At 39.7% G+C, this 27,933-nt stretch overlaps 1 protein-coding gene across 1 annotated transcript; it reads left to right on the top strand.

Moving 5' to 3' along the window:
• The first annotated feature begins 1,366 nt into the window (after positions 1 to 1,366).
• On the top strand, positions 1,367 to 27,120 carry slc6a5 (solute carrier family 6 member 5). The gene is made up of 15 exons (XM_042485716.1): positions 1,367 to 1,849; positions 3,378 to 3,525; positions 4,173 to 4,304; positions 4,415 to 4,588; positions 6,315 to 6,465; positions 7,358 to 7,490; positions 10,570 to 10,704; positions 10,804 to 10,907; positions 11,351 to 11,475; positions 11,661 to 11,773; positions 16,918 to 17,049; positions 17,438 to 17,537; positions 22,347 to 22,447; positions 24,962 to 25,129; positions 26,679 to 27,120. The coding sequence occupies exons 1-15, from the start codon at positions 1,367 to 1,369 to the stop codon at positions 26,832 to 26,834; spliced, it is 2,355 nt and encodes a 784-aa protein (XP_042341650.1). The 3' UTR covers positions 26,835 to 27,120.
• Positions 27,121 to 27,933: the final 813 nt, after the last annotated feature.

Genomic DNA, 27,933 nt, shown 5'->3' with positions numbered 1-27,933 from the left:
TGTGTGTGTGCGCGTGTCGGATGCGTCCGTGTATGTGTGTAAGCATCCTACACATCCCTAGAGACAAGTGTATTAATCAGCTTTGAAAGAGTCCGTCCAGCGCTCACGCATGCCGTGCGTAACAGAACGCACACAATCCACGCACGCACAACACGCGCCATCGTCGTCTTGGCTCCGGTTGTCCCTTTAAAAATCCGAATCCAAGGCCAATGATTTATCAAACTCCTATTATCAAGAAAATGTCACGCGAAGGGCACCTTGCTCTGCACTGACGCAAACGCCGGTCTTTCCCACGGAGCTATAGAAAAGCTTTGGTGCTTTGCGCGAATACGACCAGTCCGCTTCCAGTCCTCTCTCCGTCTTTTTACAGCTGTTTCCAGCCTGCCAGCAGACACCTGCAAAAAAATGGTAAGTGTCCGAAAACATTTTCTTCACTTTTCATCTACAATTCATTCTGTTTAGTGAAGTTATTCTTGGCTGTTTTCATGATAATTTTACACTTTTTAAAGGGAGTTTGGCACGTTGCGCTGTCTGTGGTGCTGAAATGCAGCTGCAGCTGCACATTCAAACTTTTTTTCGCTTATTTCTTCCACCAGACAGCTTCCCTTTCCTCTTTTAGTCGGATTTGGTGCTACTTTTTCAGAAGTTTAAATGCAATTAAAGTTTCACTTTAGTCCATGATTGATCTTTTCCGATTTTTGATTTTCTTTTTCTCTCTCCCTTTCTGAGAAGAAAAGATTACAACCAGGTGAAGTTATTTTTTCACACCAACCAGCAACATAACTAATGAATCAACTATTTTTTTTAATGGACACCAACCCCTCTGTTTTTTTTTTTTGTTTTTTTGTTTTAGTAACTGGAGGGTTATTTTCCGGTTGCTTTCCCACCCCCCTCAAAGCTAAATTTCAGGCAGTCATTTGTAATTCCGCCGCCCCGGGTCCGCTCAGTGCTGTAACGCCGGTGATCTTGCATGCCTGCCGGGGAGAGCGGAGCCACCGAGAGACCCGCAGCAGCTTGTCTATTGCCCATAAAATCAGTGGATGTGTGTGGCTGAATGACATGAGGGGGAAATGGGGCGTAAAATTAAAGAATCTTGCAGAAAGCGAGAACTGGAGAGGCAAAGCAACCCCCTCCCTCCAACACACACACACACACACACACACACACACGCACACACACACATCAGCGCACCCGGTAGACTGAGCTGAAACTATAGAGCAGCCAGAGCCAGAACATGCTGCAGAAAAACGTTGCAGAAAGAGAATTAAGCATTTTTATCCCCAAAGCAGAGATGGGCTGCATCAGCCTCACAGCTTCATGCTTTCTGTGGTTCTGCTGCCTTTTTGCATGCTGATCTGTCACTCCAATGTTCCAGGATTTCTCTGACCAGAGAGAAATGGCCAAACAGCCGGCCAGCGCTCCCACCGGCTACATCCCGGCGCAGCAGCCAGACGGAGCTGCGGGACTTACAACAAACAAACCGGACAACACGGCTGCATGCCCGCCGCCCGCCCCTCGCCATCACCCGGCGCCTCAGCCGCCGCCTCCCTGCAACGAGAGCAAAACTTTTTGTCCCACGGAAAATAAACCGGGAGAACTGGACAGCAATAAAGCGTATGGGACGTTTAAAAGCACCCCGCCGGCGGCCCCCGGAGCCGTGGCCGTCAACTCGGCCTTCAGGAAGGATTCCACCGGTTCGGCCCGCGGGGGGTCCGCCCAGTACGGCGACCCACTCCGGGCCACTGCGGAGCAGAACAACACTGCGGGCAACTGGACGGCTATGAGCCAGACCACCATCATACTGGGAACAGATGGGAACACGTCTGTTCAGCCCGGCACCGTGGCGGGGGTAAGTCAGCTAAATGAACCGTTTCCTTAACGAAGAACGGCTGGTCTGAGAGCGCAGCAGAGAGGCTGCATGTGTGGATGTTTCCGTGTGTTGCTGATAAAACAGCTGACTGGATTAACCTACTGCCTCCAAAACAGGGAAGGTGCAAACCCCTGGGAGCTCTTACCGTTCGTGTAGAGCTTTTGTAGATCAGTGCTGCTAATGTATGATGGAGTGAAAGAGGGAAATCCAGAGTCTGGTGTTGTAATGTGTAGCCCCTAAAATGTGATCTGCAGGCGCTGGTTTGTGGTTTTGTCTCTGCACTGGCGTGCGTAAAAGTCAGTCATATCATAGCTTAAAAATGAGCGATCGTCATGAGAGCACAGCATTTTATTTTCTTCCTGTTCTGGTTATTCCACATGGTAGAGATACATGTATCATGCACAGACTGCTGATAAATTGATGCTATAAATTGTGCAGACCAACATACGCAAAACTCAAAGGCTGAATTCTTGCATGTAAAGAACAGGACTTTGGGTGGATCCTGGGTTTTGGGTGTCCTTTGCTCTGCGCAGCGTTCCTCTGCACCAATCTGATCAAAACTTTCAAATCTGCTTATATCAGCTAAATATCCGAAAGCAAAACGAAATCATTATATATGAATCAGTGTTACGGATGAAAAGAGAACGTGGCCGGAACTGTTTGTGTTTTTGTAGCCTATATAAACTGATTTCGGTCGATTTGTTGTGCTTGATTTTTTTGCTCACAGTTAAACTGGTTACATGATTAGTGATTAACAGGATTCATTTCTACTCTCGCGGTGTTTGTCGGTGTTCCCTGCTCCCAGCAGACACACTTGGTATGGCCCAGCAGCCCAGGTGTTATCCGGCTGATAGACAGCAGCACTGTAGTGCACGAGACTGCGGATTGTTTCCAATCCCCGCGAGGGCACCCCCACCCCTCACACACATTTACACATTCCCATGCATGGTGCTGTTTATGGTTAATATTCATTCAGCCTCTTTTATGAATGTGCTCAGATCCCGCGGTGCAGTTGTCATTATTTTTGGTCGTATTTACGCACATAGTATGAATGGACCATTCTCATTTTTTGATCGTTGCATTTGAGATTTAGGGGGTCATTTTTAGCGGTTTGGTAGAAATAATGGGCCTGTAAGTGCAGCTGAAGATGAGTTTTATGTGCAGGCTTATTATTGGAAAGCTGGTGCTACGCATCTGTAACGTGAACGAAATTAACACGAAAGAGAATTAGCGAGCAAAACTGCCTTCAAAAACATTTTAATTCTCTGATGGGGAGTTTTTGAAGAACATATTTTTTGTTTGAGTTTTCTAAAAAGATTTGCATTTTTGTGGCTGTTGATTAATACATTATTATATATTCGTTATAATTTTCGCCTTTAAGGCCCAGGCTCACTGCTTTTATTTCATTTATATTATTTTATTTATTTTGCTTTTAATATTTTAACTTGGAGTGAGTGTGACAAAGATGATGTTTCATTATGGAGAGTAAAAGATTTTGTCTTCTTAGGCTGACGATGATGACGAGGGGGGAGATGAGAATAAGGCCAGAGGAAACTGGTCCAATAAACTGGATTTTATTCTGTCCATGGTTGGCTATGCGGTGGGACTGGGGAATGTGTGGAGGTTCCCTTATCTTGCCTTCCAAAATGGTGGAGGTAAGAGTCTTGGGTCAATGTTATTTAATTTACCGAGAAACAAACAAATAAAAAAAAAAAATCAGTTCAGAATATGCGAATTTGCCTCGCTTTAAGTCAGGGTCAAAATAATTTCTTAATGCGTTTTTATACGTTTAATTCCAATTGTAGACCTTTTATCAGGATAAAAATACTACAGTGAGAATTATTTAAATTAAAAATTGCTCATACAGGCAAGGTTTTTTTCAGTTTTTTAGTTTTATAGTCTATAGAAAAACGATTAAAAGAAAGATAAAATAAGGAAAAACGTACTAAAATAATGTATTTACACCACTGGGGAATCTGTGAAAAAAATGTCACAATAAAAAAATATGTATTTGAATTATAAACATATATTTAGAAATAAAAATTAATACAGGAATAATCATTATCTATTGAATCTATTATATCTATTATCATTATCTATTTGTTCAGCTAAACTGGAAGCTAATTACACACAATTTATGTTTTTTATTCATTAATACATTTAATGATCCATACTGTGTTATGTTTAAATGTGAGCAGATGAGAGGCAGACACCAGCAGGCTACATAATTTATATTTTATTTAAATATAGTGTGAATGTTAGTGGCTTTTAAACGGCGCTGTGCTGTTTGATTTCCTTGCAGGAGCTTTTTTGATTCCCTATCTGACAATGCTGGGCATTGCCGGCATCCCAATCTTTTTGCTGGAGGTGTCCCTGGGCCAGTTCGCCAGCCAGGGGCCCGTGTCAGTGTGGAAATGCATCCCAGCTCTGCAAGGTAAACTGCCACAACTAACCAAGTAAAAATAACATTCAAAAATAAAACTCACGAGTTCTCTACTTTTCTTAAGAGTAATTTATATATTTCGTCTCATTTATTTATTTTAGGTTGCGGGATTGCCATGTTGATAATATCTGTCTTGATAGCCATATACTATAATATTATAATGTGCTGGACACTGTACTACCTGTTCGCTTCGTTGAAGGGCTCACTGCCATGGGCTAACTGTAGGAATGAGTGGAACACGGTGGAATGTAAGGACAAAGACATGCTGCTGTTAGGTAAGACACACACCTTCACACACACTCAAACACACACACACACACACACACACACACACACACACACACACACACACACACACACACACCCAAAAGCACCTCTCTCTCCACAATGCGCAATGCGTCATGACTCCTCAGCTGAGGTGTCCTGCAGTATAATGAATCCTGACCTGTGATCTCTGCGGTGTTTTCACTTCCAAAAAAACTTTAAATCCAGAGCATTTATTATTTTTTTTTAAAGATTTAGGCCAACGACATGCAAGGAGGGCCTCAATGTGATGCATTACATTTAAACAGATTTTTTATTTTTTTTGTGTGGTAATGTTAGAATCTTTATACTTTAAGCTGCAATATACAGCTGAATCAATCTTTCTTGGTTTGATTTTCAATGAAACTGGGGCTGAAATCATGTTTTCACTGTGAGAAAATGTGCTTGCACAGGCACGGAGGTGTTTGATGTCGACCTGCGTCGAATGAATATCGAAATTTCGTTCATTTGGTGTAATATTTGCCGTTAGCGATTCTGTAAATTCAGCACAAAAACTGCTTGCTTGACAAATTTACTGTACAGGCTGAGCTGCTGCAGTGCTGCAGTGCGCCCGAGACTGACCCCTGCAGGCTGATTGTGCAACTGCAGGCCCGTTCAACACTGTAGTCTCTCTCCCACTCACTCTACTTCATAAAGGAACATGGAAATATGAGCAAAACACAGGTGTAGATTTCATAGGGAAAGCAGTGGACACATAATCCTTCATTTTAAGAACATGTGCATTGCGCCCCCCAAATAAAAAACATGAAAATTCATGCAGAAAAGGCACAAAGCGGTGCAAAAAAAATCACCAGAATGCAGGAAATAAAGTGCTTTGGTGTGTGTCTCCGATGCTGAAACAAAACTTGTCTTTAGAAGAAAATTACATATAAAGGAGAAATTTTGGACAAAAAAGAGAAAATTTCCTGATAACAGTGTTGAATTAAGTAATTATTCAACCTTTTATATATTATTATGTGAGGTGGACAAACTGATATGAACACATTTTTAATTGGCTAGTCCTGCAAAAATAAGAAATATGAGTTGTTTTCTAATTTTCACATTTTTGTGTCAAAAATATTTGTATTTAGGTGAATTTTTTAGGCCATATTTTCTGGCGCTGTGGCATTATATTTAGTGTTTTTATGCTATTTTTCAACCTAATTTATTTACAGTCTTTCTCTGCCTGTGAGGTGTTGAGTCATTCATTTATAAAAGATAAAATCACAGATTTTTCCTCAGAGACTGTTTGTATTTTGTCTTGAAATAAAAAAAAAAATCAGAGTGCAAAGCACTATAGCCTACATGTTTTTTGCATTAAAAGCAGCATTAAAAATAATGGCAGTTCTGGAAAAATGTATAAAAACCTTTTTTGTCTTTGCACTTTGTCTAATGTGTCTGCATGAAAAATTGTGCAGTCAAAGGAAAAACAGGTTTCCTTATCTTATCTATCCTTGAGTATCTGAAATGAGGCAGATTCAGTGTAATAATTTCTCTTACTCACATTTGGCTGTATATTGAAAATAACAAAAACAAGGCTGGGTCCAGTTCTCACAAGGAACCACACCACTGCTCTCTCCAGGACAGCCTCCTTCCTCCAAATCAGATCCATCTGTTTGCTCCCACTTTGCTTTTGAGCGCACATTAAGCTCTGCCAGTCTCTCCCAGTTGACGTGTGTTGGTTTCTGATTGGAACAGACGCGTGCATCCTGCAGGACAGAAACATTACCTCCATCAAGAACTCCTCTTTCTGTCTGTCCGCAAACGCTGTGGGAAACCTGACGAAACTGATAAACATGACTGTGGACGGCAACAAGACCTATGTCAGCCCCAGTGAGGAGTACTTCAAGTGAGTACAGCTTCTGGTTAATGAAAGAACAGTTTAAAGTGTGATTTATTTAAATAGAAACCTGAACAGTTTGGTTTACAGGTCTGGTTTTCATATTTCTGTTTATGTCCACAGAGGAGATATCAAATGTGACATTTTCAAAACTGTTTCAAAATGCAAAATGTTTAATGGCACTTAGACAAGGTTTTGTCATAATTATTATGTTAAAGTTTTCATTTTTCTTTTTAATTGCAGTTGCTTTATAAAAGGTTTTCTCAGAGCACATTTGGTCACATTTGGTCATGAAATGGACCAATCAATCAAAAATGTTTACACACAAGATCTCCAAAATTACAGTTTGACAATAGCTTCGCCTGACACTGTTCTACAAAAAAAAAAAAAAATCCTAAACTTCTTCCCTTGAAACAAGTGTAAAAGTCTGCCTTTGCAGTAAAAGTATTAACAATCATTTCCAATAAAAAGCGCTAGTGTTACATGGATAAATCCGAAAATTATAGATCAAATAAAAACCTGTTTCAGTTACAGTCATCACATGTGATCTCTTTAAATGAGACAGAGCAAGGCGATCATCTGCAAAAGATGAAGAAAAATGACAACTGATTACATACAGTATAAGTTCTCAAATCAAGATTTTTGTGTAAGAAACAGGTTGAAGTTATAAAAATATTAAAAATAAAATAAGACTTCCTCACTAGGAAATGTTAGAATTGTAGGATGTAATAATAATAATACTAATATACACAAATTACGTAGTAAGATAAAGTATTTGTAGTGTACAGATTTCCACTGTTGGTTTCTATATTGCATATATATTTCTATTGTATCTATTTGATCTGTTTTGGTTTATTAAGTGTTTTCAGGCTGATGTTTACTGTCTGAATCACACCTGCAGGTACAATGTGTTGCACATCTCTAAAGGAATCGAATATCCAGGAGACATCCGCTGGCCTCTGGCAGGCTGCCTGCTGCTGGCCTGGATCATCGTCTACGCCTCTTTAGCCAAAGGAATCAAGTCATCAGGAAAGGTAACAAAACAACACAAAGTCCTCAAAAACAATCCTCAGATCTCTTCTGCTGTTTGCACCTTTGTTCAACTGCAGATGAAAAACTGTGGTTTGGGTTCTCATAGCCAGTTTAAAATTAGATGTCGGGTTTCAGCCTCAATGCCTGCCTAAACTCGTCTTGGCATAAATTACCACAGAGAACGCAGGAACCTCCACTTATTTCAACTCACTTTATTGAAATGATGATCACTGTACTGTTAGATTGAAAACCTCAAAGAAAAAAACAAATCATGTAAGTTAATTCAGCCAAAAAAATCATTTCTTGAATGACATAAATCATGTCAGGTACATCAACCAACCTATGTCTTTAATAAAATCGCCAGATTTAAATCAAATTGAAATATTGTTTTATCATGTTGAATACCATATTTAATTTAATCAATGTCATGCTGCACCAAATATTTATTAAATGTATTTATTGCATAAAAATCATTTCTGATATGTATTAATATAATATTTTACAGAATATTTTTGCTTTTTTTAAAATAAAATTTACAATAATTGTTAAAGAGAGTCTTTTAATTCATGGCTTGACATTAGAAAATGCCCAGATTCATTAATCTTTGATTTCTTTTTATTCTAGGAACTTGGTTTGTATTTCTGTCAGTGTCATCCTTTGAGGTTTTGTTCCAAAATGTGAAGTTAACTACAGCTTGTGTTACCTAAAATTGCTGAGTACATAAAAATAATTCTTTATATACTAAGAAGATGCTTTTGCTGAATGCAGAAACGCAGGGAGAAATGCAGAGAACAGGATTAAATAACTCTCCCTGCATCACTCAAAAATAGAATTTTGTTTAATCCGTGTGTTTTTTTTATTTTCCTCACTTCATTGAGCGGAGACATCATGCAGGGGGGACGTTTTAATTTGCATTGATTGCACCCAGGATTTAGAGATTATTCAGATGGAATTCTTGTATAATGTTGCCCTCTACTGGACAGAGATGTGACACACACACTGTGGCAACGTTTAGAGACTTCAGTTGGCAGTTAACCCTTTGAAACTGGGGGCAACAAAACTCATGCTGCTTTCAGACACCTTTTCACAAATATTCAGACCTGTGAACTGTGAAGCAGGCGTCCCATGAATAAAGGCAGTGTCTTTGCCGCAGCGGCTTCAGGTTCGACTCCCACTTAAGGCCCTTTGCTGCATGTTGACCCTCTCTCTCCCCCTTCCACACTATTAAGCTGTCCTATCCAATAAAGGCTAAAATGCCAAAAGATAATTAAAAAAAAAAAAAACAGCCAATAACAACCAAACTGCTGAAACTCTGAGAGTCGGTCAAAAAAAACAAAAAAAAAACACTGATGGGGCGCCTAATAATCTCCATGTTTGGTGTTGTATTAAAGTTTATGTTACAGTTTGCTTTGCTGAGTTTTAAAAAGACCATACAGATACACAAAAACCCCATATATTGAAACCATTTGAAACATGTTTGTCATTGCGGTTTATGTTGTCATAAGAGCTGTCTTCAGTGATGGAAAACCACGCCAATGTTTACTCTTGTTTTGTTATTGCTGTATCACTTCTTTTCTTTGCTGCTGAATAATGTTTTTAGTGGGAGCTGGAGCTCAACTTCTTAGTCCTCTCATTTTGGACCTTTTTAGACCAAATCACAGTTTTTGTTAACAATAACCTCTGAATAATTTCACCACCTTGCCTTTTCATCGGACAGCTCTTTCTGACAGGTAATTGAAGCCGTTATCTCAAAGCCGTCATTGACAAAAACAGTTATTTTAGAACATGGGAGTTGTTGGGTACCGCTGCGGTGATCAGTTAGCGTGTGAGGTACAGCAGTGAAAATATCCCTAATAGAGTGTACACTTAAGGTAGTAGACGTTGGACATCTTACACAACACAGATGTTAAATTTTGGTTTGAGTGAAAATCTGGTTTCTCTTTTAGGCCAAATGATTTATGACTAAATGTTATACACCAAGATCACATTGGCATGAGACGTTTGGAAGATGTTGCATTAAGGTTACTTAAAAACACAACTTAAAACCAACTAAATGTCATCTTTTGTCAGTAATCTACGTTAAATTGATGCTGGCATTAGACGTCCTGACATTGAATGTTGGTCACCTGATGTCACAATCAAAATTCAACCAAAGATCAACGACCAGCAATGCTGGGTGGTCAGCTGGGTTTTAGGTTGCTAAATATATTTTGTATTCACTGTGTTTCAACTAAATATCTTTAAAAGTCACAGTTGCACCTTTCTGACAGAACAGAAATGAACAAGTTTGCTGATTTCACATATCTCTGCAATTCAAAACAATTACCAGTCATCTACCTGGAAGTGTTAGCGTGTCAACACGGTGGTTTGGTTTATAACTAGACAGCATGGGCCAGAGCTGGTTAGTGTGCTCATTTCAGCTGATATCTCTGCAACACAATATATATACAGCTCTTCAGCACTGTTACTTCTTCACATTTCATTCATAATGTTAGTTCATCTTTAGTGTTTTCAACTAAATTTAAAGCCATGTCTCACACATTGCACCTTCAAGACCACTTTAATCATGATCTATATGTGAGAAAATCCAAATTACAAGACTGTCACTGTGAGAAAAACGACATGATGTGTGAAAGATGTGATTGTGGCCTGTATTACAAAGTTGCTGTTTGTTTTGATCAGCTGACATGCAGGAAATAATCCCTCAAAACCATATAAAAAATTAAGGCATTATTGTAACAGCAAGATAAAATTTATGTTTAATGCTAAAATGACTGTACTAAAAATGTCATTATAAAAGAAATGAAAAGAGAAATGAATATGGCGTACATGCAAAAAGCGAGAAGTAAAAAAAAGAAATGTGAAGATGCGTAAACAGACTCTTAAGAGGAAGAATAATCTTCTTTATAGAGCCTTTCATTTCCAGTGTATTGTACCTTCAGGGAAATTTGTGGTTTGTGATATTGGGCTATTTAATAAGACTGACTTCACTATCGTCAGTTTCACTTTTTTGTGTGCTATTCTCTCTTTGTCTCTATCTTCTCTCTCATTTTTCCCATATCTCTCCTCTTGTCTGCTCAGGTGGTGTATTTCACAGCCACATTTCCCTATGTGGTGCTGGTCATCCTGCTCATCAGAGGAGTGACCCTCCCTGGTGCCTTTGACGGCATCCTCTACTTTATCACACCAAAGTGGGAGAAACTGAGTGATGCAAAGGTACATAATGTCTGCTCTTTACATTCCACTACAATATGTTTTGCACTGTTTGTTCCTCCCTGCTCTTTACCTGCAGCTCTCCCTCTCCTCCTCTGTCAGGTGTGGAAAGACGCAGCCACTCAGATCTTCTTCTCTCTGTCGGCTGCTTGGGGAGGCCTCATCACTCTCTCCTCCTACAATAAATTTCACAATAACTGCTACAGGTAAACACACAAAAGGTAAACCATGCTTCTGGCAGAAATATTCAAACTGTCACCATAGACACACTGTATCTGTATGTCTCATAGAAATAATAAATGCCACTCTTTGCAGCCAGTAGTTCAGTGTTTCTTTCATTACAATTTCACAAAAACATTTTGCATAAAAAAGCACAACGCCCTCTGGTGTGCATATTCTGTACATGCCTAACACATTTCAGAGCCCTCCATTTGCAATATTTAATCCTGCCACTAGATGGTGCCAATGCATCTCTTATCTGTGTGTGCACTAGTCATTTATTTCCTATGTAAAATAAGATAGTATTTGCATATTACATAGCACTTGTTATATGTGGCATGTTTTGAAAATTGCTGCATAATTTCAGGCCCTAAAGCAGATATGTGCTTATTTAGCTCTTTTTTCTCTCTTTCTTCTTTTTCCCCTGCAGGGATACTATTATTGTGACGTGTACAAACAGTGCCACCAGTATATTTGCTGGGTTTGTCATCTTCTCAGTCATTGGTTTCATGGCACATGAGTTGAAAGTGCCGATAGAGAAGGTGGCAGATGAAGGTAAGACACCAAAGCAGCAGGCGGCGGCGGCAGCAGCAGGCCGGCGCTGCTAACTCAGACACACCTGAAAGTTTGAGCTTTGGATTTGCTGTTTGCTGTGGAGATGGTGTACGTGCATCGTTGTTTACATGTGTGTGTGTGTGTGTGTGTGTGTGTGTGTGTGTGTGTGTGTATGTGTGTGTCAGGTCCAGGTATAGCATTCGTGGTGTATCCAGAGGCTCTGACCAGACTTCCTCTGTCTCCTTTTTGGGCGATCATCTTCTTCCTCATGCTCCTGACTCTTGGCCTGGATACCATGGTAACCACTGCTTCTTCAATGTGTGTGTGTGTGTGTGTGTGTATGTGTGTGTGTCTACACTTACACTCTAACACTGCTGTTCATAAGTCAGGAATTGCTGCCACAAAGGCTTGAGTGGTTCTGGTCAAAAGACAGGTGCACTTTGTGTTTTTAAATTACTTTTTATGCTTTTAAATTGTAGAAAGTCCTCTTCACAAATAGATGTTATTTTGTATGAATGGTTTGTTTTGTACAAAGAGAACAAAACACGGTGCAATGGTTCAACCAGAATGATGACTGAAAGGGCAGAAAGAGACAAAGAGGTTCAATGAGAACAGAAGGAATCAGCCGTCACTGGTAAAATAAACTGGAAATTTAATATCAAAATGTGTGCAGATTTAAAAAGGGACTCCTGTTTTAATGTCAAGTGCACAACAATTTCTATAGCTGCCTGGTCTTTAAACGTCACATTAGATACAGAAGGGTGGGCAGGCGTTTCTCCTAAGTTTGACACCAGTCAACATCCCTGAAATTACCCGATGATAAAGTCAGGTCAAATACTACAACACTTAAGAAACATTGATATATGACATATGAAATGTGCAAATATAGCATATTTGTGTTTTGCAAAAATGTTCAATGTCAACATTTTCTTCCGTCAACTGAGCTGGAAACTGAAATCAATCCTCTTATCTGAATCTCATCGAGACACAAAAGAAAACATGCTTCCTGAAATACTTTTATTGGTCACTTGGGGGCAGAATAACTCCACAACACCTTGTCAAAACCCCAACATTTGCTCTGGTTTTATCTCCGGTTGGGACTCTCCACTAACTAAAATATCTGAGCTGCTTTGCATTCCACTTTCTTCAGTAGCTGTTTGCTAAATTTGCATAGTTTTGTTTGGTTTGCTTTTGTTTGGTGCTGGGCAGGTAGTGTACAGCGTGTTAATCAGGGTTATTTTTTTGTTGTTGTTGCTAAAAACAGCTGCCTGATGCTGTGAGAAGCGAAGATGAAGATCGCTGAGACTGAACCAACAATAAATGTGCAGTAAAACCAAAAATAATGGGCTAATAGGGGCTAAAAAGCTCAGTGCAGCTGCAGAGATGATGATAATTCTCTGTGGGTCTGTCACTTTAAATTCACATTACGCATTGTGAGGCTGCCTTCTACCAGCATTAATGTTATAAGTTGAATTGCTTAAAGGCTGTGGGTAAGGAGAGCACAGGGACAATGTCTTCTACTTTATCATCCAACCTTGACCTTAAGAAGAAAGTGCACCACATCATGTAGTTCCTTATTTTAACATAAAGGGTAGCATACAATATAATGTATGAATTTACCATTAATGAAATTAATTTACTTGTCTAAATAAATCAGAGACTAGCATAAGGTTGTCTTTCAAGTTCTTCCCCTTCTACAGATGAAATATCCTCATTTCAAAATCTCTTGAAAATAAATATCATCTTACATTAATATCAAAAATATTACAGAAGTGGCGATCTAAGAAAATGATCTTTTCTTTAAGATTAGTCTTAGATGAGGGTAAAAGGTGTCTATAATCACCAACAAATGAGTGAGTGTTTGTTTTGCATTTCTAAAAGCATTTGTAAGTTCTTTTTTTTTAGATTTATGAGAAAACACTGTTTCTGTTGTGACTGCAAAGCCAGACAGTCTGTTGGTGAAGATCTCTTAAGTTTAATATCTGCAACCTTTATGAGAGAGTCTCAAAGTAAACACTCAACTTCGGCGTCGGCACCCAGCTATGTGTCAACGCTGCAAACATTGACCCAATTAACATAATTACCCATACACACCACCCACTGTGACTGATTTCAGCTCAAGTGCTGGAGCTCTCCAGGTACTCGAGCGGAGGGGGGTCTGTGTGATTGTAGTGAGTGAAATTAAGTTGACCTTAAAGTTTTGCAACAACAACACTGAAGTAAACCTAAGTTTAAGTACAGTTTAAATACATTTGAGTGAGGTTGTTGTAATTTTCCCAGGTTAATTTCTAGAAAGGAAGAGGCAGATATGGAGGCTTGAGTGTGCCACCAGAATATTTATAGACTTTTCATTCATTCATTAAGAAACCACTTATCCTGTCATGGGTCATGGGATGGCTGGAGCCTATGTTTAGTGTGTTTAATTTTAATCCGTTGAAAAATTTATCAATCTGAAAAAGCTGTTGTTGATGTATTGATAGCATATGCATTATAACAATACACTAAATTTTAAAAAAATGGAGCTCCATGGAGAGCTTTAGTATCTTAAACGTCATTGTTTTGATTTTACATGCTAATTAATAACATGGAGCTTTAAGCAGCTAAAGGGCCACATATTACTCTCACTGTGTAAGCAGACCTGAACTATGTTTATTGTGAGGTGGCGCCCTCTAGTGGCCATGATAATTATTACAGGAGAAAAGGAGGAAGTGATGTGAAGCCGAATAAAAAGCAACATGGTCTACATAATGTTGTGCAAATTTTAAAGAGGCTCCTTACGGGTGGGCAAGAGTGTATTGGTCAAACAAACACAGGACTTTCACCCAGAAGATTGATGTTCTCATCCCGAAGTCAAGGTTGACTTCTTTTCATAATTACATTGCCTAGTATGCAAGTATGTCACATGCTATATTAGTGATGTATGTGAGGTTACGTATGTACATATGCTATTGGCAAACATACTTATTGTTTGTTTTTGAGCTTTTTCCCAAACTTACCGATGTAGTGTTGTTGCCTAAATCAAAGCAGGTAGTTTTGGAGTGGAAAAACTTCATTTTAATGACGTTAAGGAAGTGTTTAAAATGGTCTTAAGTGGCCATAGGAGGAGCTGCATTTTTCAGCACTTCCATGTTGGCTTCATTTTTTGGTTGCAGGGGTTGCTGCTTGATGGAAAACTGCAGAAGTCTACATTTTCTTTTATGCTGTTTTTCTGAAGATTTGGTTGATGCTACGTTTGCATGGGAATCCAACTACTTTTGAAGTGACTTCTTTTTAGTACAACTCAATGCACTACTACGCTTCTAAGTTACAAAACTCTTAATTGTGTTTGCACTGCACTGATTAATTCTTGTTGTAACTTCAGTGAACAAACACTTCAATCTCCAGGATGTTTTCAAAGTCCAGAGCACCTCCAGATACAATCCCGGGCAAACAATTCCAGATAAAACACCAGCTCCTTTAAGTGCACTGTGACGCTCCTGAGCCGAGCAGAGGAGCAGAGGGCACAGCGGTGCATTAAGACACAAGTCAACAGTAACAGTAAATGATGATGTTACTTTGCCTTGGCAGCGGCGGCTCCAAGGAGAGGGCTGGTGGCTTTGTTGTAGAGAGCAGCTCGGCGGTAATAGGCTTGGGATGTTGACGGGAAATTAGTTTTGGGAGCTCAGGAGGAAGTAGAGGAGTGGGGAGGAGGCAGATCGCTTGGTGCCAGTGGGTTTCTACAGCACGCACACACATACACAAACTATAGCAACCTCCCCCAATGTGCCTGTTTTTATATTCATCCACTGCTGTCCTCTGGGTTCTGAGCCCATTTTACCATCATGTTACATTTGCTAATGAAATCTCCTCAGGATTAGGATGATGTTCTTTATTTGTTTTGGAAATAAATGAAATTATGGTAAAAATGTGTTTATTGGGTGAATTGAAGACAAACACCTTATAAGAGTGGATACTGAATTTTGAGAGCAGCAGCTGCTCTGAGTCAAATGAAACAAACCTGCTGACTGAAGCGTTTTCAGTAGAAACGCTGCTGCAAATTGGGCTGATTGGACAATTTTCACTAATTCTATAATGGATGCAGCCAGTCAGGATTGATGGTGACGTGTTTTGTGTAGAATTTAGGGGAATATTTGGCAAAATATGGAATATATTATAATAAGTAGGTTTTCTTTCATTCATCGTCACCTGAAAATAAGAATAGTTGTGTTTTCATTGCTTTAGAATGAGACATTTAAATCTACAGAGGGAGTGTGTCCTTGTCTATGAAGATTGTCATATTGTACCACCATGTTGCTATAGTAGCTCAGAACAGACATTCTTGTTTTCACTTTTGGCACTATAGTTAGCGGCCACTCTGCGATTACAGTATTGGAAAAACACTAACTTATGAACATAAAACTGCTTTATTCAGTGTTTTTACCGGTTTAAATCACTTATGTTCATTTGGGAGAGGAAGAAACCTCTGCATAAATTCAGCTTTACATAAAAAAGTTGTTCGAGAGAAAAGGTGAACACACATTAGCAGGTGCATGGCAAGATGGCCATCTTGCGAACAGGGTAAGAAACATTTATCTGTAATGTAAGACTGCTTTATGCAGTGGTGTTGTTAAAATCCCTGTTTTTTTTTGTTTTGGGGAAGAGACATTTGAGGATATTTCAGCTCCCCAGTGAAAACCTCCTGAACGTCTGGATCTTATATTATCAGAGAAAAATGATCAGCAAAAATTAGCAGGTAATGGGCTAACTGCCTGTCCCCAACATGGCAAACATTATTGGAGAAAGACTGATGTTTTAAGGCAAAACTGCTTTATTAGGCGTTTTTGGTGGTTTAAATTACTTGGTTTGTTTGTTTTTGAGAGGAAGGTAACTCTGTGGATAATTTGACTCCCAGTAAAAACCCTCTGAACTTCTGAATAAGAAATAGGTAAGCTGAAATTAGTAGGTGCTCTGCAAACGGGCCATCTTTAACATGTCAAACAATGTTGAAGAAACACTGATTTGTAACATGGAACCACTGTTTTTTAGTGTTTTTACCAGTTTTAATCCCCTGAGCTGTTTGTTTTGGAGAGGAAGAAACCTCTGCAGATAATTTAGCTCCTGAAAAAAAAACCCTGAACACAAATTTCTTATCAAGAGAAATTTAAGTTGATTGCAATAAGCAGTTCTCACCACTAGATGTCACTTAATCCCCCTAAATCATAGACTCTGGACTTTTAAATTTTAAGGGATTTCCTTTTTATTATTTAAAAGAATTTAATTTAAATTTGTGTTATTTTTGAGGCAAAATCTATTTGAGCAGTGTCTTGATTAAACATCTTTAATCATACGAGTGATTAAACAGAGAGAAAATGACTTCTTCCTCCCTAATCCCTCTTCTCCCCCCCTCTCCTTTTTTCTCTGTCTCCTTCCCATTCCTCCATTCTTCCTCCCACTCTGTCCCAGTTTGCCACCATCGAGACCATCGTAACCTCTGTGTCAGACGAGTTCCCCAAATACTTGAGGAAGCATAAACCGCTCTTCACCCTGGTCTGCTGCGTTTCCTTCTTCATCCTGGGATTTCCCATGATCACAGAGGTAGGAATCGAACACACATCTTTATACACACTCATGCAATGTCCCTGGGAGACTCTAAAGCATTCTCCCTGCACCCCGCGACTCTTTCTTTGAATAAGCCGACAGATTTCTGCATGTAAAGCAAAGTCGCAGCCTTCAGAGGACAGGCTCAGTGAGTGGAACAAGAGAGGCCGAGTCTTATTAAAATCCTCCCCGACAGCTTCAGAGCGCAAAATCCAGCAGAAAGTAGGATTCATACATGTCATTTCTTTTGATCTGGAACAAGTCAGTGTGAAAGTTATGACTCGAGTCAGAGGTGGAAGAAAGTGAGGGATAAGGGTAGGGAAGTCATCATAAGAAGAAGCTTTGAGTAGATTTGTAATATTTAGCGTGTTTGTGTTTGTGACAGAGTGGGATGTTCATGCTTCAGCTGGTGGACACATTCGCAGCCTCCTACTCTCTGGTCATCATTGCGATTTTCGAGCTGGTGGGGATTTCCTACCTCTACGGTGAGTACAGCTGATCCTGTTTGATCTCATGACCTTTGACTAACAGGACTGAAAGTCTGATGTCACGCTCGTGCCGACTAGAGGCTAAGTTAATGTTAGATCCCATAATATGAAAATAAGCAAACAACATGCTGACATTTTTGTTATAGATGGAGGAGAGTACATTTCTTCAGGGAAAATCATTAGGATCCCTAATAAGGATATTTATACCAAACCGATTGTAATCCATTTGTTTTTGTCAGCATATCTTGTTAAAGGAATATTTCAGATTTTTTGATGTGGGGTTGCATGAGGTACTTATCCAAAGTGGGTGCATTATCTACAGTAGATGACGTTTGCACGCTCCCAATTTGTAGAAGCAGGCACTTCTACGCAAGTTAACCTCTAAAAACCTGAGCAAATTGTTGGGAGACATTGGGAGAAGGTAATGTGCAACTTCACAAGAAATTACTTAAAATTAACATGAAATGTATTAAAAAAGAAAAAAAAGACTTGAAAAAAATTGCACAAAAAAGATTTAAAAACAAGAATGAAATAAAAGGGAATGACCTGAAAAAGGTGCTAATATACAATAACACGTGCATATTTCTGTGATGTGATTTTAAACATGTAAATATTATTGTTGTATTTTATGAAAATTTCCACTTTTCTTTTGATAAACTTCTAATAATTTCTTCGCTCCTTTTCAAAAACAGACAAACAACAGATTTTCAGGTCATTTTCTTGTCCAATTTTCCTGATTTCTTGTAGTTTGCAAAGCCCCTGATGCCAAGTTGCTCATTGCCTTTTTCCTCAAGATTTTTAAAAGAATAAAGGTTAAACAGTATTTTATTGAGTATGGGGCAACAGAAAATATATTTTACACAGCATCGGTTCCCTGTTGAAAGAAACTGTCTAACTATTCTAACAGAAGAACGCATTTAAAGTGATATCGATTTTTTTTAAATGGCTAAAATGCATTTTACTGCTGCCCCCGTGTATCGCAGTATGTTGCTTAGTTCCTGTGGCGGTACTCCTGCCTGCTTCTCCAAAGTGGGTCTTTCAACTAATATCAACTGTAGGTAATACACTGACTATGGATAACCTCATACAGCCTCACTTCAAATTTTTTTTTTGCAGTATCCTTTTAAGGACCAGCATGTTTGATAGACTGACAGACCTAAATCGCCCTCTTTAGAATATATTGTATGTACGTCAAAAATTCTACTTAAAATCCGCTCTTTCATCAAATGTCAGATATTATAACCTCAATTACATCATTGTTGATATCCTCCAACACAGCTGCAGGAATGTTTTTATGTTAGAAGGCAAATTCTTTGCTAAGATTTGAAGCTTAACACTGGATCCTACACGTGCCACTTGCAGCTTGATAGCATCTTTTTTTAGACCCACAATACACAGAAATACCTGTGTTTCAAATGCCACAGGCTCAGTTAGTGACGCGATCTTCCTGATGAAAATTTGTAGTCTCGGAGCCCCAAATGAGAAACTTTTTTATGTCACCAGGGGAATTTCCTCAGACTTAACAAAACTCCTCCACAGCCACATAAGACACTATAGAACAATTTTTGCGGGCCACATAGTCCTCTCTATGACATGTGAACTGCCTTTTACGTGTACAATCAACGGGGTGACTCTTTAATTTTGTAATTTGTTAGTCTTGGACTTAGCAAAGAGTTTTTAGTGTCCAATGAGGATTTGAATGCTGTTTCAGTGGCTTCTATTCTGAAACAAAAACAACCTGGGCAAAACATTGAATTCTTTTGGGGCTTTTGGATCTTTTGGGGCGTGATAAAAGGTTTAAATCTAAAAATCTTTCATTTGAATTTCAGCTCATTAAACCAGCTGCAGCAGCTTTGATACAAAAACACTTGAAACACTAACTGTTTGAACAAAATGATCACAACAGTGCGTAAAAGGGGCTGATCATCCAGAAGTCTTTCATGTTGAATAGTAATTCTCACCTCTTTTTCTCTGGATGTGTACAAAATGTTATTCCAGCTGTGACCACTAGGTGTCTCTGTTGCGATGTCTAAGTCTCTCTCTCTCTCTCTCTCTCTCTCTCTCTCTCTCTCTCTCTCTCTCTCTCTCTCTCTCTCTCTCTCCACACACACACACACACACACACACACACACACACACACACACACACACACACAAACAGGCGGAGAGCTCACAGTCCTGTTCCTCAGATGTGGATAACTGAGTTATCCAGATTTGAATGGCACTGATGTCAATGAGTCTGCATTTTCTGGGGTCCTCAGTGGTGGTTTAGTTTATATCTTGCCAACTGCTGTTACTGCAACAAGTCCTTAAACCCAAACCTATACAAGGGCAGGCTTATAGACATTTAGGTGGTTCATGATTGACTCAGATTTTTTACTGTTAAATGCAAACATGAAGTCTTTTTCCAATTCAACTGCTCATTTCGTAGATTTTCAACAACAGTTTTTATTATGATTTCAGGAAAGAACATGCAGGTCCTTGAAAATCCATTATGGTCTGTTAGTGTTATTACCACACCTAAACTTTTGTAACAAAGAGTTGCATGTACTTGTGATAAATTATAAACAATTTCAGGGTCTGTACACAAAAAAGAAGCATGCCAAATGTAGTCTGACATACTATGAGCAGAAATATTGAAATGCCGCAATGGAGCCAGAATGGTGGTTAATTTAAAATTAAAATTTGTAAATTGAGAGCTTAAACTCATTAAATTATGAAATGCAGAAATCCCTTTGCTAAAAAATGTTAATCAGTTGCTTTTAAACGGACTGTTCACAAGCTGTGTTTTTTGCGCCCTCAGATCCACTGTTTTCAATGAGTGCGGTTACATGGTCGTGAATAACTTCTTTATGAGGCTTATCCTTCTTATGATCATATTTGAGATATGGCGTTTACACGAGTACAGAGTAATCAGGTTATTCATATTCTGTGTATACATCTCAGTTTCTTTCAGAGTACTCCAGCTAGCATATTTGGGTTTCTCAGATATGGAATATGTTGTTTATATGCTCAAATGCATAAAGGGGATATTCCAAAAATCTGATCATAAACAGGTTATTCATGTCCATGTAAACGCACTGAATGTAGATGCAAGGAAAGTGCCCTAAAAAGATAGAGGCTTTACGTGTGGCAAGCTAGTATTCCCATATTTTTCGGCTGTGATGGCAGCACTATGAGATAAACAAAGCTCACCTTTTGGAACAAACCAACACATACTGCATGTCAACTGATGAGGAACAACCTATCATAGCTGGCAGATATATTTCCTTTCTGCCATAAATATCAGTCTATAGCCCTGTTTGCATGGGACCAGGATTACCTGGAGACCTCATGTAATTTTGAAAACAATCCCCCCATGTCTGTGTCTCATGTGGAGCATTTTTCTCGGGATAAGTTATGTCTGTATTTTACTCAAATTTACTGACATTATTCCCCCACGCAGAAACCCCCCACCACAAAACAAACCCAAATCAGCAGCAAATCACAGAGATGCTGATTCACACGGGACTAATATTACCCCATGACCTTCATGTTTGTCAAAATTTGGTAGATAATTTGCCCTGGAATTTTTGCTTTACAGATTACAGACATGGCCGATTCCTACAGGATTAAAATCACAGACATCCTCTGTAGTTATTACAAATAACACGTGATACTGGTCCCATATGAGTAGGATTTCTGATATATATGGAGAAGTTGATCATTTTAGTGCAAGGCTACCCACAGCTTTATGATCTGTTGCACAGTCAACATCTTAGCCCCAATGAACACTAAAAAAAAATGCCTAGAAGAAGATAAGAGCCAAACTAAGGATTTTTTTATAAGTAGGCAATGATATGGTGCTGGTTATGGTTACTTGGCAACATTCGGAGCAACCTGCCTCTGCGCCCTAAAGTTGGCACAAGAGTAGCACCCAGCACCCGACCTCATGTTTTCCAGGCAGTAAAAAGCCCAATGCAGCATATGTCTCAGCCCTAAGAGGTTTTTACTGAGGTTTAGGCTTATAATGATTTCTTAAAAGTCTCTCACATGTCCATAGAGGAGATCCTCGCCTTGTCATGCACTGACATCACTCATAGTCTACATTCACTGGTATAATCCAACAGCCTGAAAATAGTGAGTAGGACAAAATGATACCCTTTACAATGCAGGTTCACACATAAAATGAGACTTATGTCCATGAATCTAGTGGCCCATTGCATGCTGGTAAGGCACCCAATATACCTACCTCATGTAACTGTAATCGCACAAGCAGCGATAAGCCAATGTATGAATGCTGATCATGTTTTTAAGTCATTTTTGCCTTTATTTCAAAATAAGAGTGCAGTATTATTCAGTATATTATTGCATCCCGATAACAGCTTGTTAATCTAAATAAATTAAGCTGCACTTGAAGAACGGAGACCAGGTGTGTATCAGGAGGTTGTTACCAAGGACCAAAGCAAACAGCTTTCCCCCAGTGTGTCAGAGCATCAGTGCAGGTGACATATTGAAATGATTGTGTGGCTCTGCCTCCTCATGTCACTCACTGTTATCCGTCAATAAAGCCGGGAGAATGAAGCCATCTGCTCCCAAGCTTTTTCTCAGGAACGACAGAAACTGATGCTCTCTCTGTTTCTTCCTCTCTCTCCCTCTCCCTCTCTCTCTCTCTCTCTCTCTCACGAACACACACACACACACACACACACACACACAAGGATGGATTGAATTTGCTGGTCCTTTTTTAAGGGACCTCATTAAACCCAGGTCACTCTCCCATGTCTCCTTTTTTATTTCATTCCTCTTCTTTTTTTGTCTCTGCAGGTCTGCAGAGGTTTTGCGAGGACATTGAAATGATGATTGGTTTCCAGCCAAACCAATTCTGGAGAATCTGCTGGGCCTTTGTGACTCCGACCATTCTGACGGTATGTTTGTTTTTTTTTTCCTTGTCTCATTCGCTCTCACAGACACGCATCGACATGTGCAGCTTAAAATGTTTCCATTTTCACTGCCCCCCTCCTTCAAGTCCATTGATTTGCAATTGGACAGGAACTGAGGAAAGATTGCTCCTGTTGCACTGAAATCGAAAATTATTTCCTCCTTCAAATTCCTGTTGTGACACCAAGTCTCAAGTTGTTTGTGTTTTTAAAAATTGTCACTGCCAAAAAGTTAGTGCGATGTCAGTTCAGATGCTGTAGGCATTTATTTCCAGAAAACACAATTCCACTTATTTGTCATAATGCCGTGCAGCAGAAGCTGTAAATTGTAAAGCACCAGGTTCAGCAGCATGTCAGCGTTGGACACTGGCCAGCATTCATGTTAGTAATTGTAATGGAAACCAGTGTAGCTCCAAAGCAGAAGTAACGATAACAAATGGAGCAGCAGTCGGGCCGGCTGGTCATCTCGCTGCTCTCGAGGGAGATCACATTTCCTCGGGGAGCTCATTGATGCACAACCCCGGGCTAATCTATTTCTGTCTGCCCCCTTTTTCAGTTTGTTTTCATTTTCCTGCTGTTATTCTAATCCTCCTCAGCCAAATTTGCAGTAGATAGGAGGTAGGTTTTATTTAATACTCACTGCACATATCGTAAAAAAGGAGGGCCTCATTTTCAACCATCCTCTTCTTTTATGGATCAGTGGACGCAGCTTTAGCTGTATGTCCTGATTTCAGTAGTCATTGGGAATAAATCCACTGCACAGTCGTTTAGTGCAGATTACATCATGCTACAAAAATAGTAGAAAATTATTTTAAGACTTTTACCAATGAGGATTTGCCCCAGAAGGTTGCAGAAATTTAGTAATAAATGACTTTAGTAGTAATAACTAAAATTTATTTTTACACTTTAATATCTTGCTAGCTTCGGATGTACGGCAGAGCAATTTGTTTCAATTCAGTATTGTGGATTTTTCTGCGAAGTTTGCACTGAACTCTAGTAAAATGTTACTGTTACCAGTACACAGTGACGATCTGCAGCATCTATATATACACACAGCTAATACCTGAATTGTGTTAATACAAATTTGTACCTCACTAACGCTTGCTCTAATAGATTGCTGGAGGAACAAGTCTTTAAACCCAGAATATAATTTAGCCTTGGGGACTCCTGGTTCCCTCGTCTTGAAGTAAATGTTTTTTTTAATAGGTTTTTTTTAAGATGCCTAAAAAACTTCTGTGGTTAACACAAGCTTAACAGTTTTTCATGTTTTGTTTCTACGACATAAAACATGTTGATGAATACCCCACATAGGAATTTTGAAGCCTTTACGTGTCTTAAAACAGATGGTTGCTAACAAGTGGCTAAAGGAGACCAAGGTGTCATCAAGCCAAGCCACGCCAAACGCAGCTTTGTGCATGTGACCATGTTGTACTTCATTTATAGCCCAGCGTTAGCTTTTTACTTCGGGGATCGCATTTAGCTTTCATAAATCATAAAAGTGGCATTCATTGGTGAAGATTATCTTGATGAGCCAAACAGTATCATAAACTTTTGTTTGCCACAGTTAATATTTTATCTGTCTTTTTGTTGAGGGAACTAGGGCAATGTTTTCAGCACTGGCCTATATAAAATGTAATCTCGGCACCACTTGCCTGTAACCCAATTAGCGAAAACAGTCTGTAAATTAAAAAAGCGATATATAGTAACCCTTTGAAACCTGGAATAACATCAGTTTTCTTGTGCTGCATTCAGACACCTTTCACAGACATTAAACCTTCAAAACCTGAGAACTTTGGTTTGATTTCCTTTGGAAACATGGTTAAAAAGGCAGTGAGCAACTTTGTTAGAGATGTCCCAGAAATTGCAAGAAATTAGGAAAAGATGACAAGAAAATTAGCTGAAAATTAGCTCTACAAAAGACAAATATTTTCAAAATGTGGTAAATGTCCAGAAAATATATATTATCATTATGATTATTATTATCTATATTTTTTCTTGCCTTTTTTCAAAACTGCCAAAATGTAAAAATGTTTTTAATTGTTTTATTATTCTTTACATGTAAAAGAAAATGCTGCCTCTATGAAATCATGTATTTGCAGCTTGTGTTGCAAACTAAAGCTAAGGAGCAAAATCAGTGCATTTAATGCTGTTAAAGATTGTTTCACACATTTGCAAATTTGCCTTCTAAGTCAAGTTACAGCCTCACACGCCTCATCATTAGCAATGATTTACTCTAAACTGCAGTGCTGCAGGAAACAAATTTCTAATGATAAATGATGTACTCTTTTAAAAAAAGGAGGGTAATTTTCTGTGAAGCTCTGCAAACATAACGATTTTTGACAGTTTGTAATACCTGACCAGCACAATAACAGCCTTGTGGCCCCTGAGCAGCGTCACTGGAGCAGAAGCTGAAGTGACGCTGCTCAAGGACACTGCGGCAGTAAAGTAGCAGAGAAGGCATGTCATCGAACGTACATTTCTTGGGTTCCCGGGTCTGTGCAGGGCATCTTGGGACTGAGTCTGTACCAGTGGAAGGTGATGACATATGAGGACTACACCTACCCCACCTGGTCCATGGTCTTAGGCTGGCTCATGGTCATCTGCTCCGTCATCTGGATCCCCATCATGTTCGGCATTAAGATGCACCTCGCCCCCGGCTCCTTAATTGAGGTAATAACTGAGATAAAGCCGTGACCAGACACTGTCACGTAAGTTTTTGTGTTGATCTGTTTGGGGCGCACGCACATACACAGACACACACACACTCTGTCGGAGAAATCAATAGTCTCATCCTGCGGTCATTAGCGGAGAGAGGCGGGCTGCTGGCTGAGTATTAATTTGGACATTTTTCTGGGAGTCCAGCAGGTCCCTTTTAAATACTCAGATTAATGGATGATGATGATGGCTCGCTCTCTCCAAACGTCTCTGTTCCCTCAGCAGCTCTGACGGCAACCTCAATCACATACCACTCTCCAATCTTACGTTTTAATCTCTTTTCTTCTTTCTTTGACTGTAATAAATGCATAATCTTCATAGTTTTCAGTCATATATTAGGGTGATTCTGTTTGTGTGGTACCGCTGCAGAACAACTTCACTGATTTTATGTTTTACAAGCAGAGGGGATAACCCAATAACTTTTATAGCATTTTTTAATTTGAGGTTTGATTTTTTTTTTTTTTAAAGAGAGGCATCAAATCAGTCTTTACATCAGGAGCTTTTTGTTAAAATAGGGATAGGACAATACATGGTTATGGATTTAGATTAAAACATACACTTATAGTAAGCTGATCGTGGTGAATTTCCATTATCGGGATAATCTGAAATATTATGTCCAGCAGCACCCAAAGTGAGCGATGGCCAGGCTTTCAACAAGACTGTAAATTCAATATAAATATCAATATCAATATAAATAAATTCAAGGTGCCTATGCACCGACCTCAAAAAATTCAAAACATTTTAATCAATTAATCATGCCTGAGTTAGGAAAACATCCCTGTTGCCGGAAGAAAATGTTGGCATTGTAGATTACACTTGCTGATTTCATACATAGTTTATTAATGGTACTAAATTGATGTCACATACTGTATATATAATCTGACTTTGTCATCAAGGGGTGGAGTGGTTGGTGGAGATGCCTGCTGAACTGTAGAGCAAAACCAACAAACAATACTGGTTGTCTTCTGATGACCCTTCACTGTGTTTTTACCAGTGTTTGTGGTACCAAGCCTAGGAGGCTTTTACTAACACACTGTGGCGTTTCCAAATGGCTTTTGAGCCACAGAATCTGGTTGTTGAACGCACACTGCAATGATTTCCAGTGGAATTTGTGTTTTTTCAGACACTTGGCGGTTTTTCCCAGCTGAGTTAAGCCCCTGGTTGTTTTTCACCAGCACATTGCAGCGTTTCCCAGTGGCGTTTGAGCCTCTTAAACCAAAGAATGATCTTTTCCTAACCATAACCCCGTGCTTTTTGTGCCCAAACCTCACCACACCTTTACTGCAGTGTTGTTGAGAAATGTTCAAATGTGAACATATTTCTGGCAATGGGATTGAGAGAAAACAATCCTGTGGTCCCCCCACTACAGATATGAGTTAAGTATGTGCTTTTCCTGCACAAATCCATTTTCCCCTCCTCTCCTCTCCTCTCCTCTCCTCTCCATTTGTACTCTTGACTTATGCCCTTCATCTCTCCTCTCCTTTCCTCTCCTCTCCTCTCCCAGCGTCTGAAGCTGGTCTGCTCCCCTCAGCCCGACTGGGGTCCCTTCTTGATGAAGCACCGTGGAGAACGCTACAAGAACATGATTGATCCTTTGGGAACCAACTCCTTGGGCCTCAAACTGCCCCCCAAGGACTTCCAGCTCGGCTCCTACCAGTAGCAGGTGCCCGGGCAGCACCACACACATCACCTCCGACCCCTGCAGGGGTGCACCAGGAGGAGGGCGACCTCCACCTCTTCTTCTCCCTCCTCCTACTCTCTCCTTTTCCTCCCTATACTTCACTCTCTTTACTTCCTGTTTCCCCTCCTGTAACGTGGATGTGGAAACAGGCTTCCTCTCCCCTTCCTTCTCTTCCTCCTCACCACTCCCTCTCTTCTCTCATGGAGGAGTGGCTGCCCAGGTGGAGTCTACTCCTCCGCTGCTGCTTCGTACTCGGTTAACGGGCTATCACCGCCCCCCACACATGACCACTGATTACTTCAGAACCCTTCCCAGGGATCTTTATTCCAAGAGAAAATTGTGTCATAAAATGACACAGCTCAGACTGCACTTGCAATATTAGACTCAACCATAGCTGCTCCCTATGGAGTCCTGTGCGTGCGTGTGTATGTGTGTGTGTACGTGTGTTTGTGTGTGCGCGTGCCGTCATATTTGTGTGTAGAGATAATGAATCATCTCGGTGCAAGCAGACACAGGATAACAAAAAGAAAACTGAGCGACAGAGAAGCAGCGGTTCAACGAGCTCGACGGGGATCTGGTGTTTTGTTCCATCTGTGTACAAATTTCCAGCGGCAATACAAATAATATCAACTGCCTCGGGAAGAAAAAAAAGAAAAAAAACAACAACACATTGGTATCACATTTTGTTCCTATCCAGCAGTATATATGTATATTCACAGTAGCTACTGCTCAGTTGCTCTTGCTTTTTCAAAAATAGATTACACAATCTGCAATTTGTGCCTCCTACGTCCCGATAGAGTAGTGAACGCATCCTGATTACCACATACAGTAGATATACTTTGGCCTGGACGACTCTGCAGTATGATAGAAGCTATTTTTTCCTCACTGAATCCGAGGGACCATTTGTGATACCCTCTCTCTTTGCCTATTTATTAAGTCATATTCCTGTTCTCCTCTATTGTATTATCCTAGAAATTAAAGGACACATTCCTGATGTAGGAAACCATTAGAGTAGTCAGTCCTTCCTTTAGCAACGTGGCCATTTAACCTTTTTAAGTCCGGTTAACAACCTGACCTG

The sequence above is a fragment of the Plectropomus leopardus genome, chromosome 1 (assembly GCF_008729295.1).
Source record: "Plectropomus leopardus isolate mb chromosome 1, YSFRI_Pleo_2.0, whole genome shotgun sequence".
NCBI lineage: Eukaryota > Metazoa > Chordata > Actinopteri > Perciformes > Serranidae > Plectropomus > Plectropomus leopardus.
Note: the sequence above shows the minus strand (reverse complement) of the source record. Positions and strands in the feature narration are given on the sequence as shown.